Consider the following 18,289-nt stretch of genomic DNA (forward strand, 5'->3'; position numbering starts at 1 on the left):
GCCCATTTGCACTTTTCAGACGGCCCCGAGGGCACAGATAAACCGCCCGGTGGCCTCGACGATTCTCAGAAAGAGCGCTAACGACCAGACTGACTGCAAGGAATATAAATCCTTCCATCCTCCACCATTCAGTCAGAACTGAAGAAGCTTCTTGGATGAGAAGCGAAACCTCTTCAAGGACAGAACAACATCCAGTTGCCTTTTGGGGGGGAAAAAGCACCATTGGGTCTCTTGAATAGATTTTTCCACCTGGGACTTCCCCTCCATGATTCTTGCAAGAAAGCCCAACAACGTCCCTCCATGTTCACCCCCTCGCTTTACTGTCATGCCGACTCTGCTTCGTCCAGACACCACCAGGCAATAGGGTTTTTTTTTCAAGTCATCAGGAGAACTGTGGGATCTTCGGTGCTCTGCAACCATGTTTTTTTTTCCTTTCAGACATTTCATGATCGGTGTTGGAAAGGAACAAGAAGTAAAACAACACCCCCAATCAAGAAACTAACAACTCAGACAAACAAAATTAACAAAATAAACAACAACCTAATTAAGGAGACACCAAGAATATTTCCATCAACATTGACAAGACAAGTCACTTGTATATACACAGGCAGCAAACCCCACTGCCTTCTAGCACTGATGATGTTCCCTAGTTGGGTCACGAAATGTCTGCAAGAAAACAACCCAGCTCAAGTGAGCACCAAGGACCCTCCAGTCCTCCTCCTCCACTCCACAAACCTAGTCTCTGAGTTCTAGTCCCACCTTTGGTATGAGAGCTCGCTGAGTGACTTTTGGCCAATCACCAGGAGACGGTGAGTTCTAGTTCTGCCTTAGCCATGAAAGCTGGCTTGGTTACTTTGGGCCAATCACCAGGGGACTGTGAGTTCTAGTCCCGCCTTAGCCATAAAAGCCAGCTGGTGACTTTGGGCCAATCACCAGGAGACAGCGATTGGTTACTTTGGGCCAATCACCAGGAGACGATGAGTTCTAGTTCTGCTTTAGCCATGAAAGCTGGCTTGATTACTTTGGGCCAATCACCAGGAGACGGTGAGTTCTAGTTCTGCCTTAGGAATAAAAGCCAGATGGTGACTTTGGGCCAATCACCAGGAGACGGTGAATTTTAGTTCTAACTTATCTATGAAAGCTGGCTGGGTTACTTTGGGCCAATCACCAGGAGACGGTGAGTTCTAGTGCTGCCTTAGCCATAAAAGCCAGATGGTGACTTTGGGCCAATCACCATAAGACGGTGAGTTCTAGTTCTGCCTTAGCTATGAAAGCTGGCTTGGTTAGTTTGGACCAATCACCAGGGGACTGTGAGTTCTAGTCCCGCCTTAGCCATAAAAGCCAGCTGGTGACTTTGGGCCAATCACCAGGAGACGGCAATTGGTTACTTTGGGCCAATCACCAGTAGACGGTGAGTTCTAGTCCTGCCTTAGCCATGAAAGCCAGCTGGGTGGCTTTCAATCATCAGGAGACTGTGAGTTCTAGTCCCTCCTGAGGCGTGAGCGCCAGCTGGGTGACTTTGGGCCAGTCCCTCTCTCTCTCTCTCAGCCCAACCCACCTCACAGGGCTGTTGTCGTGGGGAAAACACGAGGAAGTGGTTGGATGTGTTTGCCACCTTGAGTTGTTTGTGAAAATAATAAAGGCAGGATACAAATAAATGCATGAAAAAGAGAAAGAAATAAACAGGATTGTTGGCGGGAGGGACCCTCACCTGCTGCTCCTTCTGCTTGGCGGCCTCCAGCTCGGAAAGGGAATGGGTAAGTTTTTCCTGCTGCTCGGAGAGATATTTCTGATAAAGGCTGAGCAGTTCCTGGCACTCGCGGTATTGTTGCTGCAGGGGTGAGATAACAAGTTAAGGATGGAAACATTTGTGGTGCAGAAAAGGCGAGGCAGGAGACACACACACACACACACACACACACACACACACACAGGCTGTGAATTCAGCGCAAATCCGGGTTTGTTTGGTTTTTTTGCCATCTGGAGAAAAAGAGACACTCAGAAAAAGCAAAGATTTGATCAACACAAGGCCGGCTTTTGTGGTTCAGGTACAAGGTATAGGTATAGGTATAGGCAAAGGTAAAGGTTCCCCTGCACATGCGTGCTAGTCGTTTCTGACTCTAGGGGCCGGTGCTCATCTCCGTTTCAAAGCCGAAGAGCCAGCGCTTGTCTGAGGACGTCTCCGTGGTCATGTGGCCGGCATGACTGGGATGCCAAAGGCGCACGGAGCGCTGTTACCTTCCCACCGGAGTGGTCCCTATTTTTCTACTTGCATTTTTACGTGCTTTCGAACTGCTAGGTTGGCAGAAGTTGGGACGAGTAACAGGCGCTCACTCTGCTACGCGGCACTCAGGATTCGACCCGCCAAACTGCCATCTGATCGATATACGCATATATATATACATATATATATGTACATATATATATATATATATACATATACATATATATACATATACATATATACATATATATACATATATATATACATATATACATATAGATAGATAGATAGATAGATAGATAGATACACACACACACACACATTTCAAATTTTATTTTTAATTTACTGTACAGAGACCTTTAATCTTTGTTGTTGTTAGCCGCCCTGAGTCCCTCGGGAGATAGGGCGGGATATAAATCCCATAAATAAATAAATAAATAAATAAATAAATAAATAAATAAATAAATAAATAAATAAATAAATAAATAAATAAATAAATAAATAAATAAATAAATAAGTGTATGTATATATATATATATATATGTGTATGTATATGTGTGTGTATGTATATATGTGTATATGTGTGTACAGACACACACACATACACACACACACGTAGTCCTTGACTTACGACAGTTCACTTAGTGACCGAAGATACAACGGCACTGAAAAAAAATGACTGAGGTCAGTTTTTCACACAGCATCGCTGTGGTCAAAATTGGGGCGCTTGACAACTGATTCACATTTACGACCGTCGCAGTGTCCCAGGGTCACAGGATCCCCTTTTCGGGACCTTCCGGCAAGCAAAGTCAAAGGGGGGAGGGAAGCCTGACTCACTTAAATGGCCGTGCCACTAATCGAACACCAGCAGTGACTCGCTTAACAACGGTGGCAAGAATGGACGCACAAGGGGGGGGGGGGCAAAAATTCATTTAAAAATGGTGTCGCTTAGCCACAGAAATGTTGGGCTCCGTAAGTCACGGACGACCTGTATTTTGTATACGTGTAGTCCTCAACTTACGACCGGTGACTTGGGAGGCCTTTCGAAGTCACGACGGACCCTGAAAAATATACTATCGTAAAACGACGTCATTTTTCTGTAGGATGTTTTTGAGTTGGGGGGTGGGCTTTCCCCCCCCCCCAGCATCTTGCCTTCCCTATGGCCATTTCTAACCTTCTCTGGATATCAGCGCCCAGGATAAAGGTTGGTCACAGAGACGTAAAAAAAGTAGACACACACACACACACACACAGAAAGCTTGTCATAATTCTTGTTTAATCATCCTAATTGCTGAAAGCAAGCTCTGCTGACTCTTAGGGGTGAAGGAAGGAAATTTAACTTAGCGTCAAAAATTATTATAGCTTCTTTGTACAGGTGGTCCTCAACCTTTGAGACCACAACGGAGCCCAAAATGGATGTCGCTGAGTGAGAAATGTGTTAAGTGAATTTTGCCCCGTTTTAGGACTGTTCTTGCTAAGCGAATCACTGCCGCTGTTAAATTAGTAACTGTTGTTGAGTGGATCTGACTTCTCCATTGACTTGGCTCGTTCGGACGGTCACAAAAAGGGATCGCGTGACCACGGGACGCGGCAACCATCGTTAAGTGTGAAGCGGTTATCAAGCCTCCAAATGCAAATCCCCTGACTATGGGGATGCTGTGCAACAGTCGTAAGAAAGCTGCTCATAAGCCACTCCTTTCAGTGCCCTGGTGATTTCTGAAGGATCGCTAAACAAGCTGTTGTAAGTCAAGGACTCCCTGCCTCTTCGAACGGTGGCTTAAACGAACAGTTGTAAATTCAGGGTTAGTGCTATCGGAATGCAAGCCAAACGTCTTTGGCACCCAGTAAAAAAAGAAAAAAAGAATTTTTCCCTTTTCTGCTAGAATTTCCAACCGGGTGGTTGTAACTCCTATAAGCAAAAAGCAGATTCAGAACCGCAGGATGTCAATTCAGCCGAAGAAGGAAAAGATGCATCGAGACGGAAGCAAGCAATGGGGGAGGAGATGGAAAGAGCGCCCAGATGCAAATGAAGAGGATTTATTTATCGGGTGGCCGGCCCGGTCATCAATTTCCTTGACGCCGTTTCCCACATGGGAAGCTGTTTACCGGCTCCCCGCGGTTCCCCAGACGCAGGCTCAGCCTGGTAGACCTCCCGGAGAAGACAGGATTTGGACAGTGATTTAGAGAAGCCGCCCACCGTGGCCTTTGCGAGGATATATTAGCAAAAGCCCCCTGCCTCGGCTGCCTGTGCTGCATTTCCCGGAGGAGACGAAGGCGCTCCTCGCTTGTCACCACGCGGTCCCTTCGCTCGCTCATCCGGCATGGGAAAGCACGGACGTGGCGCCCCACAGCTGCATTTCACACTGCCTGCCTAGCTATGGATCTGGGACACAGGGAGGTAGGGGAGGGCAAAACCGGGAAGACTTGACCGCACCTGGCCAGCCGCCCAGAAAAGGACTGGAGTTATCGGTAAGTTGGTTGTGTTGCGTTGCACTAACCGAATCACGGACAAACCAGAGTTGAAAAAGCTGAGGATGGAAGCCCATCGTGACCCTCTCGGCTAAAGCCGGTTTGGAAGAGAGCCAGTTGGGTGTAGTAGTTAAACTTGGGGCCAATCACCAGGAGACGGTGAATTCTAGTCCTGCCTTAGTCATGAAAGCCGGCCGGGGGACTTTGTCAATCACCAGGGAATGGCGAGTTCTAGTCCTGCCTTAGCCATCAAATTTAGCTGGATATGACTTTGGGCCAATTACCAGGAGACAATGAGTTCTAGTCCCGTCTTAGCCATCAAATATAGTTGGATGGCTATGGGCCAATCACCAGGAGACAATGAGTTCTAGTCCCGCCTTAGTTGTGAAAGCCGGCTGGGTGACTTTGGGCCAATCATCAGGAGACAATGAGTTCTAGTCCCGCCCTAGCCATCAAATATAGCTGGATGGCTTTGGGCCAATTACCAGGAGTCAATGAGTCCTACTCCCGTCTTACCGTCAAATATAGCTGGATGGCCTTGGGCCAATCACCGGGAGACAATGAGTTCTAGTCCCGCCTTAGTTGTGAAAGCCGGCTGGGTGACTTTGGGCCAATCACCAGGAGACAATGAGTTCTAGTCCCGCCCTAGCCATCAAATATAGCTGGATGGCTTTGGGCCAATCACAAGGAGTCAATGAGTTCTAGTCCCGCCTTACTTGTGAAAGCCAGCTGGGTGACTTTGAGCCAATCAGTCTTTCTCAGCCCATCCCACCTCACAGGTTTGTTTAATATATCAACTCCTCCATTAGAAGCAGGCGCACAAAATACGGAATTTCCTTCCGTTGAAAAAGAAGAACCTTTCAAACACCAGGCTGAACTTGAATCAAGAAAGACTTTAAAGGTTTAAAAGAAGGTGACCGTATTACCGAGCAAACATTACTTTTAATATTGTATTGACAGGGTGACTTTGGTCCTACGACTCTCAGCCAAACCCACTTCACAGAGCTGATGTTGTGGAGATAACAAAAGGAGGATTAGGTATGTTTGCCACCTTGACGTATTTATAAAAACGTTAAAAGGTGGCGAACGGAGGAGGGGGTGAGAGAGAGAGAGAGAGAGAGAGAGAGAGAGAGAGAGAGAGAGAGAGAGAAGAAAGGCAGGAAAGAAAGCAGGAAAGAAAGCAAGAAAGCAAGAAGGAAGGAAGGAAGGAAGGAAGGAAGGAAGGAAGGAAGGAAGGAAGGAAGGAAGGAAGGAAGGAAGGAAGGAAGGAAGGAAGGAAGGAAGATGAGGTAGGAAAGCAAGGGAGACAGGAAGGAAAAAAGGAACAAAAGAAGGAAGATGAGAGAAAAAGGAAGGAATGCAGGCAAGAGGAAAGTGAGGGAAGGAGGAAGGAAAGAAAATGAGTGAGAAAAAGGAAGGAAGGAAGGCGAGAGAGGAGAAGGAAGGAAGGAAGGAAGGAAGGGGAGGAAGAAATATGAGGAAGGAAAGAAGGTCGGTCCCCATGATCACGTGACCAAGATTCAGACACTTGGCAACTGACTCGTATTTATGACGGTTGCAGTGTCTCTGGGTCACATGATCCCCTTTTACGACCTTCTGACAAGCAAAGCCAACGGGGAAGCTGGATTCACTGAAACATCCACGAAGAAAGAAAGAAAGAAAGAAAGAAAGAAAGAAAGAAAGAAAGAAAGAAAGAAAGAAAGAAAGAAAGAAAGAAAGAGAAAGAAAGAAAGAAAGAAAGAGAAAGAAATTAAGAAAGAAAGAAAGAAAGAAAGAAAGAAAGAAAGAAAGAAAAAGAAAGAAAGAAAGAAAGAAAGAAAGAAAGAAAGAAAGAAAGAAAGAAAGAAAGAAAGAAAGAAAGGAAGAAAGGAAGAAAGAAAGGAAGGAAGAAAGAAAGAAAGAATACTATTGCTTATCTGATTTGTATGGTCGTCTATCTCATCTAAGCAACTCTGGACTTCAGGAAGTTTTATAACTGATTTTTTTTCCAGGAAACAGGAAGGTCCAAAAATTAGTTCTGATGGTCTCCGAAGCCTTCATCAGTGATCACATATTTTTTTTTAAAAAAAAAGAAAACTTCCCAGTTATAACAATCAGCAATTAAATTTATAATAAACGAACACATCCACCTGGGGCCAGAGTGACTTTTTCCGGTTGAAAATGCCTCTTCATTTGTATCCATCAAGAGTTAAATGTTGACCTTTGAGTACAAATTACAGTCCAATTCGTTTAAACTCAAGCGACAAGACAAAATATAAAATATTTAAAAATCAAACAGTCTGAATTTTCGACCCATTGCTGTCTGCTCAACTTTTGACAGTTAATCAGTCATGTGTTCCACTATAAAACAGAGCTTGGGCATTATTATTATTTTTGAAGATTTTTTTTTCTTTTAAACGCAAGGAAAATTGCTATTTCCTAAGCTGCCAAATTGAATAAGAAAAATTCCAGGGATATAATAAGGCCTGCAGCATCAACATAAAACTAGGAGACCATGTAAAATCAGAGTTTTGTTTAACTCTACCCTGCCAATATTATCCATCTCTTCTTTTCTTACCATTTTATAATGAATCAGGTTTATAACAGGGCTGTTTCTTTGCTTCCCAATGAATCCTTCTGATTTTCAGATGAGTAATGCTTTCAGTTAGAGTTCCTACCCTCCACCGTAAGCTGAGCAAACATTAGATAAACAAGATTTCTAGCCTTTAAAATTGGGCTGTGTTTGGCTTTGCAGCTTGGCTGATGGCAAAGACTCACCAATACTAGTTGCCAAGAACTGAACCCTGAAAAATGAAGGCAGGAAACCCCAAAAACAGAGGAGGAAGCAATGTTGCAAATGGGAATATGAAATTGACCGAGAGAAGCTACAGAATGTAAGAATTGATCCAAAGGAAAAAAATTACAGAATGTGCAATTGACGCAAAGGAGAAATTACAGAATGCGGAATTGACTCAAAGGAGAAATTACAGAATGCGGAATTGACTCAAAGGAGAAATTACAGAATGCGGAATTGACACAAAGGAGAAATTACAGAATACGGAATTGACTCAAAGGAGAAATTACAGAATGCGGAATTGACACAAAGGAGAAATTACAGAATGTGGAATTGACTCAAAGGAGAAATTACAGAATGCGGAATTGACACAAAGGAGAAATTACAGAATGTGGAATTGACACAAAGGAGAAATTACAGAATGCGGAATTGACTCAAAGGAGAAATTACAGAATGCAGAATTGACACAAAGGAGAAATTGCAGAATGCGGAATTGACTCAAAAGGGAAATTACAGAATGTGGATAGGATAGGATAGGATAGGATAGGATAGGATAGGATAGGATAGGATAGGATATGATAGGATATGTTAGGGTAGGGTAGGATACGATAGGATAGGATAGGATAGGATAAGATAGGACAGGAGAGAATAAATAGAATAGGAATAGAAAATAGAATAGAACAGAATAGAATAGAATAGAATAGAATAGAATAGAATAGAATAGAATAGAATAGAATAGAATAGAATAGAATAGAATAGAGAACGGAACAGAACAGAACAGAACAGAACAGAGAACGGAATGGAATAGAATAGGGAACGGAATGGAACGGAACGGAACAGAACAGAATAGAATACTGGGAGAAGAGAAGAGAAGAGAAGAGAAGAGAAGAGAAGAGAAGAGAAGAGAAGAGAAGAGAAGAGAAGAGAAGAGAAGAGAAGAGAAGAGAAGAGAAGAGAAGAGAAGAGAAGAGAAGAGAAGAGAGGAGAAGAGAGGAGAGGAGAGGAGAGGAGAGGAGAGGAGAGGAGAGGAGAGGAGAGGAGAGGAGAGGAGAGGAGAGGAGAGGAGAGGAGAGGAGAGGAGAGGAGAGGAGAGGAGAGGAGAGGAGACCTTCAGAACAAAAGGAGGAGAAGTAAACAAGGGGACCCAAGCCATGCCGGTCTCTCGGGAGCCTTTCCCCGCTAAACTGCAGAACTTCTGCCGCAAGCCGCAGCTCCCTACCTTGCCACTGTGTTGAAAAGGAAATTGAATTTACATTCCTGAGGAACGTGGTGGTGTCATAATTAGTCCATGACTTGATTATACTTTGAAGTGAGAGGGAAAGGGCCGGCATGCATACCAATGAGCCCAGCAGAAGTTACCTGCTCGGCTTTCTGGAGGAGTCTGGGTGGGCTGCAAGAGGAAGGGGGCTGCCGGGCGCAGGGGAAGCCAGGCGAGGGCTCTCAAGCTTGAGCACCTGGAGATATCAAATACACCGTAGCAATCTGTTCTGCTCCCGTCTGGCATCCAGACCATCGGCATCGCTTACAGATGCACTTTCCAATCGGAGGAACGAGCCGTTTGGGCAAATAATCCCCGCGGCTCCTTCTAGGCCACCTGAGCAGCTGAGAAGGAAACGCTGGTTTTAAAAATAAATGCTCCCTCCCCCCCCCCAAAAAAAAACCCTTTTAAGCTTCTTAGGTTGATCGAAACAGACAACGGGATTTATTTGTGCAAACAAGATGGGCCGTTCCCAGACCATTAAAAGGAGATTTGCGGGCCTTTCCTGCTTCAGAGCTGTTGGAATTAAAAGACCGCCCTTCCCTCCAAGTTTTTTAAAAAAAAAAAACAACAAAGAACAAGATTTAAAACTGCCAAAGGCAGAGGAAGTCATAATATCGAGAAAGGCTGCCGCAAAAAAAGAAGCGATTGGAGGAAAGCTTTAAGCCCGTAACTAGGCGGCTTTGCATCGAAAATGGACGAAAATCGCTCAAGTGTGTCTCAGATCTTCAACGTAGGATGGTTTGATTTAATTTGTACCTTTTTGCCCACTAGATCAGGGGTCCTTAAACCCTGGTCCATGGACCGGTACCGGACCGCAGCATTTATTTATTTATTTATTTATTTATTTATTTATTTATTTATTTATTTATTTATTTATTTAATTAGATTTATATACCGCCCTTTCCCGAGGGACGGCAACTGGTCTGCACAAACAAGCAAAGCCCCGTTTGTGGGATGCAGGCAGCGCACAAACCCACAACTCTCCGGTCCGTGGAACAACCTTTCTCCACGGAACCGGTCCCTGGTGCCAACAGACCTGAAAATCATTTTTGGATACACACTGGCCGTTGGGAGCAAAATATCAGCTAAGAGGTGGCACAGTGGTTAGAATGCAGTACTGCAGGCTAACTCTGCCGACTGCCAGCAGTTCAATCCTGACTGACTCAAGATTAACTCAGCTTTCTATCCCTCCAAGGTTGGTAAAATGAGGAGCCAGATTGTTGGGGGCATTTGTAAACTGCTTAGAGAGAGGCTGTACAGCACTGTGAAGCGGTATATAAGTCTAAGTGCCGTTGCTAAGTGCTAGTTACGGATATACCCGAGACTGCCCAGTTTAGCTTTTTTTCTGACCCTGTTTCCAAAATTTCTACCTTATAATTTCCAATAACCCGAACCAAGTTGTCTTTAATTGTTTGATTTTTACCATGCCTTCATTTTTGTTTATAAATACCTCATTGCAGGGAACATATCTAACATACCTTCCCCCTCTTATTTTCCCCACAACAACATCCCTGTGAGGTGGGTTGTGCTCAGAGAGAGGTGACCGGCCCAAAGCCACCCTGACAACTTTCATGCCTAAGCTAGGACTAGAACTCACCATCTCCCGACAATTGGCCCCAAGTCACCCAGCTGGCTTTCATGGCTAAGGCAGGACTAGTGATTGACGCAAAGGCATTCAGCCAGCTTTCTTGGTTAAGGAGGGACTAGAATTCACCATCTCCTAGTGATTGGCCCAAAGTCATCCAGTGCCTTTCATGGCTAAAGCAGGTCGAGAACTCACCAGATTCTTAGGCTAGCACCTTAAGCACTAGACTAAATTACAGTGGGTTCTTGGTTACAATCATTTGCTGCGCTGACAGCATCTTGTCACCAAAGATGGTGCCTGAACTCACTTCATTATATTGTATATTCTCCCTTGCCCTTTTGCAAACACAAAAACATTCATTTTACCATAATTCTCATTATTCTCTCAGACAATAGATGTCAAGAAAGCTTTCTCCGATGCCCTGATAAGGTTATCTAGTTGCATCATGAAACATCTGCAAAAACAACAAGCCAGTTCAGAGAGCCCCAAGGACCCCACAGCTCTCCTCCTCCTCCTCCTTCACAAACTCCCCCTCCTTCTAGCACTGATGACGTTACCTAGTTGGGTCATGAAACGTCTCCAAGAAAACCACCAAGCTCAGAGAGCACCACGGACCCCCCAAAGACTTCCTTCTCTGAAGCTCTGACAAATCATGGACAACATACTATGAACCATGGCCGGTGACCAACGCCGGACCTGGCACATTCATACGTTCACTGAAGCACAGCAGTTATTTCTCTTCCCATCACATAAAAACAAAATGCTGCCCCCAAAATGCTTCGGAGCAATTGCCAGATCAGTTTAAAATGGGAAACCAGCAAGGTTTCCTTTTGCATCAAATTCTGCAAACATTCTTGCTAAATAAAGCCAGTGCTAAATTTGGGGGGGGACCTATTTCACTTGTTCAATCTGGGGGAAATCCAGGCATCTCTAGCAAAAGACAAGTCGAGAACCTTTACCATTTTGGTGTTCGCCCACGTTGTTAGTGAGCAGCCTAAGACTTTGACGTGGAAGAGAGAGAGGATCAAACAGAAGCCGAAAGTCGTGAATCTTCACCATTTGGGCATCTGCCTATGATGTCCAGAGGGATGCGGTGGCTCAGTGGGTTAGGATGCTGAGCTTGTCAATCAGAAGGTCGGCAGTTTGGCGGGTTGAAACCCGAGTGCCGTGTAACAGAGTGAGCGCCTGTTACTCTGGATAACCGAGATGCCCTACGCACAGTCACCCATGCGCTCGTGACCTCCCAGTTAGACTACTGCAACACTCTCTAGAAGGGGCTGCCCTCGAGGACCACTCGGAGGCTTCAGCTGGTGCAGAATGCTGCTGCGCAAGTTGTGATGGGGGTCTCCCGATACTCCCATGTAACACCTCTACTCCGCAAGCTGCATTGGCTTCCGGTTGCCCTCCAGGTGAGATTCAAGGTGCTGGTGATGACCTATAAAGCCCAAAATGGCTTGGGTCCGGGATATTTGAGGGAACACCTGTTGCCGGCATCAAGTTCCCTTCGTCCTGTGCGCTCCCACATGGAGGGCCTTCTCAGGGTGCTGCCGGTAAAAGACTGCCAGCGGATAACACCCAGGGGGAGGGCCTTCTCAGTGGGTGCGCCTGCCCTTTGGAACCAGCTGCCCGTGGAGCTTATGACTGCTCCCGACCTTCAGTCATTCCGCCGGGACCTGAAGACCTGGCTCTTTGAGCTTTCCGGCCCAAGCTGAGAGTTTTTAATTGGGGTTTTATATTTTTCAGGGATCAAATTTAATTATTTTTAACTGTTTTTAACTTTTGTATTGTATTGACGTTTTTAAATACTTTGTAAACCGCCCTGAGTCCTACGGGAAAAGGGCGGTATATAAATTCAATAAACTTAAACTTAAACTTACTCATCCCAGCTTCTGCCAACCTAGCAGTTCGAAAGCACGTAAAAATGCAAGTAGAAAAATAGGGACCACTACGGTGGGAAGGTCACAGCGTTCCGTGCGCCTTTGGCGTCTAGTCATGCCGGCCACATGACCACGGAGACGTTCTCGGACAAGCGCTGGCTCTTCGGCTTTGAAACGGAGATGAGCACCGGCCCCTAGAGTCGGAAACGACTAGCACGCATGTGCGGGGGAAACCTTTACCTATGATGTCTATGAAGATTCTCAGTTATCCAGGTCATGGTTATCCCAAAAGACAACTGGGGTTATTTTTTGTTTTTTGTTTTTCCTTGAAGACATATTGCTTCTCATCCAGTTCCGAAGAAGCTTCTCGGATGAGAATAGCTGAATGTCAGTTCTGAACGTCTTCAAGAAACAACAAAATCCATTTGCCCTTTGGAAAAAAAAAAGCACCTTTGGGACATCTGCTTCTGATGTTAGTTGGCAATCTCAAGTTCGGATGTGGAGGAGACAAGATCAAACAGGACCAAATTCCCCTTTGGAGGTGCAAAATCTGGGAGAGAACGAAGGTTCCCCTGGCAACCAGAAGTGAATTCACCCCCCCCAAATTCAGCCTGCGAGAAGGACGGAACGGGGCAGCTGAAGCCAGGAAGAACTCATCCCCGTTCCCCACCAAAAAAAAGAGGTGTCTTTTTCTCTCCTTCCCCTTGACGTATTTAAAATGCGAGATTCAAACAACTGCAGAGAAGCCGGCATAATTTAGCTGTCGTTTCCTGTCAAATTGCTCGTAATTGTGACTATAAAATGATAACACTCTGCCATAGGTGCAGTCAACAAAGCTGACAAAAGGAAGGGTCAAAGCCACAGGCCGCGGCGGCGGGGAAAAAAAATGGACCGCAGGCTCCCCTTAGCGGCCAGGGAGGGGAAACGCCACGGCAGCCACGGCCGTTCGGTCACCCACCACCCACCCCTTCGTGTTGGCTCAGCTGGGGATGGAGAGCAGGGTCTCCGCCCTATAAATCCTTCTCGGCTCTCTCCACGTCAATCTTCTCGAGACACCGAACTTGAAAAGCCAAAATTACCTTTCAACCCAGCAAGAATTTGTTTGAGGGGGGGCGGGGTGGGGGGGCTTAATAGAAAACAGTGGGAAATGGCTCCTTTTCGGCAACTCTTTCACGAAGAAGCTTTCTTACTTAAACCGATGTAGACACAACGGCCTGCAGCAACGTTCTTTGTCGTAGACTCGGTGGGGATTTTGGTTTCGTTGCGTATCGAGGCTGTCCTTGATAGACAGCAATCCACCGTCCAGTCCTGCAGCGCAGAGTTATGAGCCGGTCTCCCTGTGGCCCTTGCTACTGATTTATTAATTTTCTTCATTCGTATTCCCTCCTGTGTTACTTTTTACAAATAACTCAAGGAGGTGAACATACCCAACACAGCTTCCTCCTCTTAATTTTCCCCAGAACGACGACCCTGTGAGGTGGGTTGGGATGTGATGGGCCCGAAGTCACCCAGCTGGCTTTCACACCGAAGGTGGAACTAGAACTCACCATCTCCTGAGGATTGGCCCAAAGTCACCCAGCCACTTTTTGGGCCTAAGCTCCAAGGCAAAACTAGAAATCACCGTCGCCTGGTCATTGATCCAAAGTCACCCAGCCACTTTTTATGCATAAGGCAGAACTAGAACTCAACATCTCCTGGGGATTGGCCCAAAGTCACCCAGCCACGTTTTGCGCCTAAGCCCTAAGGCAAAACTAGAAATCACCGTCACCTGGTCATTGGCCCAAAGTCACCCAGCCACGTTTTGCGCCTAAGCCCTAAGGCAAAACTAGAAATCACCGTCACCTGGTCATTGGTTCAAAGTCACCCAGCCAATTTTTATGCATAAGGCAGAACTAGAACTCACCATCTCCTGGGGATTGGTCCAACGTCACCCAGCCAATTTTTGGGCCTAAGGCAAAACTACAAGTCAACACCTCCTGGTCACTGGCTCAAAATCACCCAGCCACTTTTCGGGCCTAAGGCTGAACTAGAACTCACCATCTCCCGTCATTGGCCCAAAATCACGCAGCCAACTTTGGGGCCCTAAGGCTGAACTTCACAGATGCCTGGTGATTGTCCCAAAGTTCCCCAACTGGCTTTCCTGTCTAAGGTGGGACTAGAATTCACTGTCTCGCGGTGATTGGGCCAAAGCCACTCAGTCATCTTTCACGTCTAAGCTGAGACTAGAACTCAGAGTCTCTGTTCTGAACCAGCCAACTACCGGCCTTGTAATAAGGCAAACCCCTGTTCAAGCAGTAGAGACTGGAGAGCGTCTGAGGTTGCAAAGCGTCTGCCAAGTTTAATTCACAAGCAAAACAACAGAACAAGAAACACAGGAACTTGAATCCTCAAGCGGAAGGGTTGCTTTCAGCAACCAGCCCCTCCCCAAACACTCCTTTTATTTAGAGTTCAGGGCGTGGTCTCCCTGTGCCTCCTCCCGAGGAGTCCCACAGCCTTTCTTTGTTTGTTCCTGCTCGACTGCCTCCTGCGTCGGGCGTCCTTGAACAGGGCCAGCTGTGGGTCATCATCCTCCGCACTATCGGGCTCACGCAGCTGAGAAGAGGGCCCCGGCTGAGGGCTCTGCGAAGCCTCCAAGCCATCATCAGCCGGTTCGTCTTCCACACCCTCCTCCTCCCCCTCATCTGAGTCATCCGATACATCTGAACCGGCTGCCGGACCCACCGGCTGGCCCTGAGTCATAACAGTCTCCTGTTGAACAGCCCAAAGTCACTCAACTGGCTTTCACCGCTAAGGTGAGACTAGAACTCACAGTCTCCTGCTTTGTAGCCTGGTGTCTTAATCACTAGACAATTGGTCTCCTTGGATTTCAGTTTGAGAGCCTAAGAGGTGATTCCCACAACAGCTATCTGCTCAGACGTATCTCCAAGGATAAGCATCCCGGTGGCAGGAAGAGAGCCATTTTTGTGATTGGGAAGCCAATTAATTCCTGTGCTGATTCTATGCTACAGGTGGTCCTCGACCTACGATCGCAATGGAGTTGGCTAGGGAATTCCGGGAATTGAAGACCACCCATTTTAACATTGCCAGGTTTGAGGAACACCGGGACATACGTTCCGGCATTTTCGCATTATAGGTGGTCCTCGACTTACAACCACAACTGAGCCCCAAATTTCCGTGGCCATACAAGGCAGCCAGTCGTTAAGTGAATTTGCACCCCCCCTATTTTATGACCTTTCTTGCCACAATTGCTAAGTGAACCACTGCAGTTTTTAAATTAGCAAGACGGTTGTGAAGTTTAATCTGGCGTCCCCATCGACAGTGCAACCGTCATAAATATGAATCTGTTGCCCAACGTCTGAATTTCGACTGCATGATCCTGAGGATGCTGCAATGGTCGTTAAGTGTGAAAAATGTTCGTTAAGTCCCCTTTTTTCAGGGCCGTTGTAACTTTGAGCTGTCACTAAACAGATGGCTGTAACTCGAGGACTACCTGTATAAGGGGTGACATGACAGCAGTGTTCCAATATCTGAGGGACTGACAGAAAGAAGAGGGAGTCAAGCTATTCTCCAAAGTACCTGAAGGCAGGACAAGAAGCAATGGATGGAAACTAATCAAGGAGAGAAGCAACCTGGAACTAAGGAGAAACTTCCTGACAGTTGGAACAATTACCCAGTGGAACAACCTGCCTCCAGAAGCTGTGAATGCTCCAACACTGGAGGTTTTTAAGAAAAGACTGGACAGCCACTTGTCTGAAATGGTATAGGGCAGGGGTAGGCAACCTCAGCTCTTTTATGACTCATGGACTTCAACTATTTATTTATTATTTATTTATTATTGGGACTTATATGCCGCCCTATCTCCCAAAGGACTCAGGGCGGCTAACAACAATAAAATACAACAATACAAAAGTTAAAAAGAAATTAAATTAATGGCCCCAGTAGAATAAATTAAAATTAAAATTAAGTTAAAAATTAAAAACAGCTGACTCAGGAATTCTGGGAATTGAAGTCCATGAGTCATAAAAGAGCCGAGGTTGCCTAACCCTGGTATAGGGTTTCCTGCCTGAGCAGGGGGTTGGACTAGATGACCTCCAAAGTCCCTTCCAACATATGATGATGATGATGATGATCAGGTTGGGTTGCAGTGATTCCAGCAGCCCGCAGGGCAGCAGGTTGGAGAAGCTGGTTTTAAATCATTATATTTCCCCCAAAAGAAAAGAGTGGAATATCTGAGCCTTGGCAAATATCTGAGCCTCTGATTTCTCCCAAATAAACCTTGAACTTTCTGTGCTCAATGCTTCCTTCTCCGAGAATTTATGTACATAAATCTTTTTCTATGGGCAGGAGAAGCAACAACAAAAACAAAGGCAGAAAGGAAAGCAGAATTTGTTGTTGTTGATATTCACTTTACTGGGTACCTGCCTATATTCTTCAATCCAGAATTAATTTCCTCGGAGGATCTTATAAAAAAAGTTTTGATAGATGCTTGCTAGGGATGATTCAGCAGGAAAGGAGAAGCAGGGAAGTCCTCTTTAAGCTGGGATAATCAGAGCCAAATCTTGGGGGGGGGGGAGAAATCACTCCCCTCCTGTTCTCCCCCCACCTCAGTCCTCACTTTGAATTGCATTACGTCGGACAAAAAAAAAAGCCCTGCCTTTTTCCATCGTATAAATTCTTGCTTTTAGACCAGGGGTCTTCAAACTTGGCCCTTTTGTGACTTGTGGACTTCAACTCCCAGAATTCCTCAGCCAGCTAGATGGTGGGGAATGGAAGGATTTATATTCCTTAGCAAGTCGTTGAGGCCACTTGGAGGTTTGTCTGTGTCCTCGGGGTCACCTGAGTAGTGCAAATGGGTGTGGAGCCTTCTTGGCTGCAGGACATTTTTCCGCCCTGTTCCTGGTGCACGAGTATGAACGGATTTCCAAGAAACACTGCAGACTACAGGCACAGGGCAGAAAAACATCCTGCAGCCAAGAAGGCTCCACGCCCATTTGCACCACTCAGGTGACCCTGAGGACACAGACAAACCTCCAAGTGGCCTCAACGACTCTCGAAAGGAATGCAAATGACCAGCTGTCTGCAAGGAAAAGAAATCGTTCCCCACCATCCAGTCAGAGACGAAGAAGCTTCTTGGATGAGAAGTGAAATGTCTTCAAAGAAAAAACAGTTGCCGCCTGGAAAAGCACCTTTGGGACAACCGTGACCCTGGAGGACTGAGAATCTCCACAGACGAGTTACTAAGTAGGTTTGCTGTCTTGACTTACTTATAGAATAATAGAAGTTGGGTTAAAAAAAAATCAAATATAAATATAAATGCGAGTGTGTGTGTGTGTAGGGTGGCGTGGTGGCTCACTGGTTAAGACACTGGACTTGTCAGCTAGAAAACCGGCAGCCCAGGTTCGAGACCCAAGCACCGCACGACCGGGTGAGCTCCTGTCCTCGCTCCAGCTGCTGCCCACTTCACAGTTTGAAAGCAAGCAAATGCAAATAGATAAATAGGTACCACTTCAATAGGAGGAGAACGGCACACTGTGACATCCTGCTGGCCACATGACAGCGGAAATGTCTTCGCATGGCGCTAGCTGCATGGCCTTCAAACAGAGATGAGCGTCGCGCAGTGTAGTTGGCAACAACCATCAGAGTAAAATCCGCCGGGACTCCTTCACATTACTGAGACCAACATGCCAAGCTATTTAAAACAGACAAACTCAACCTAAAACCAAGCTTAAAAGCTAAAAGGCTGCCTCTAATGGAACGGCACTTTAACTGACCAGCGATTTCCCCTAGAATATTAGAGCGGGGTGGAGAATTTGAATCTAGGTGTGTGTTTTTTTTATTGCAAACGTTTTCGGAATTTCAAGCATGCTCATTTTCTACTACCTAATGGAGACAATTCTCCTCCAGAGGTTTACGCAGGTAGCGCTTGACTTACGACCCCAAATGAGCCCAAAATTTCCGTTGCAAAGCAAGACGGCTGTTAAAGAGAACTCTGTCCCATTTTACGACCTTTCTTGCCACAGGTACTGAGCGAATGACTGCAGTTGTTTTAAGGTAGTAAATCGGTTGTTAAATGAATCTGGCTTCCCCGTTGACTTTGCTT

At 46.0% G+C, this 18,289-nt stretch overlaps 1 protein-coding gene across 1 annotated transcript in view; it reads right to left on the reverse strand.

The window, feature by feature from the left end:
* Window positions 1-18,289, reverse strand: part of KIAA1328 — a 237,882-nt gene that overhangs the window by 139,335 nt on the left and 80,258 nt on the right. The window contains exon 6 of the mRNA XM_081319270.1: window positions 1,712-1,839. Coding sequence (XP_081175396.1) covers window positions 1,712-1,839 — 128 coding nt within the window. The remainder of the gene's footprint in view (window positions 1-1,711; window positions 1,840-18,289) is intronic.

This window comes from Vipera berus (genome assembly GCF_964194415.1).
Source record: "Vipera berus genome assembly, chromosome: 2".
Classification (NCBI taxonomy): Eukaryota; Metazoa; Chordata; class Lepidosauria; order Squamata; family Viperidae; genus Vipera; species Vipera berus.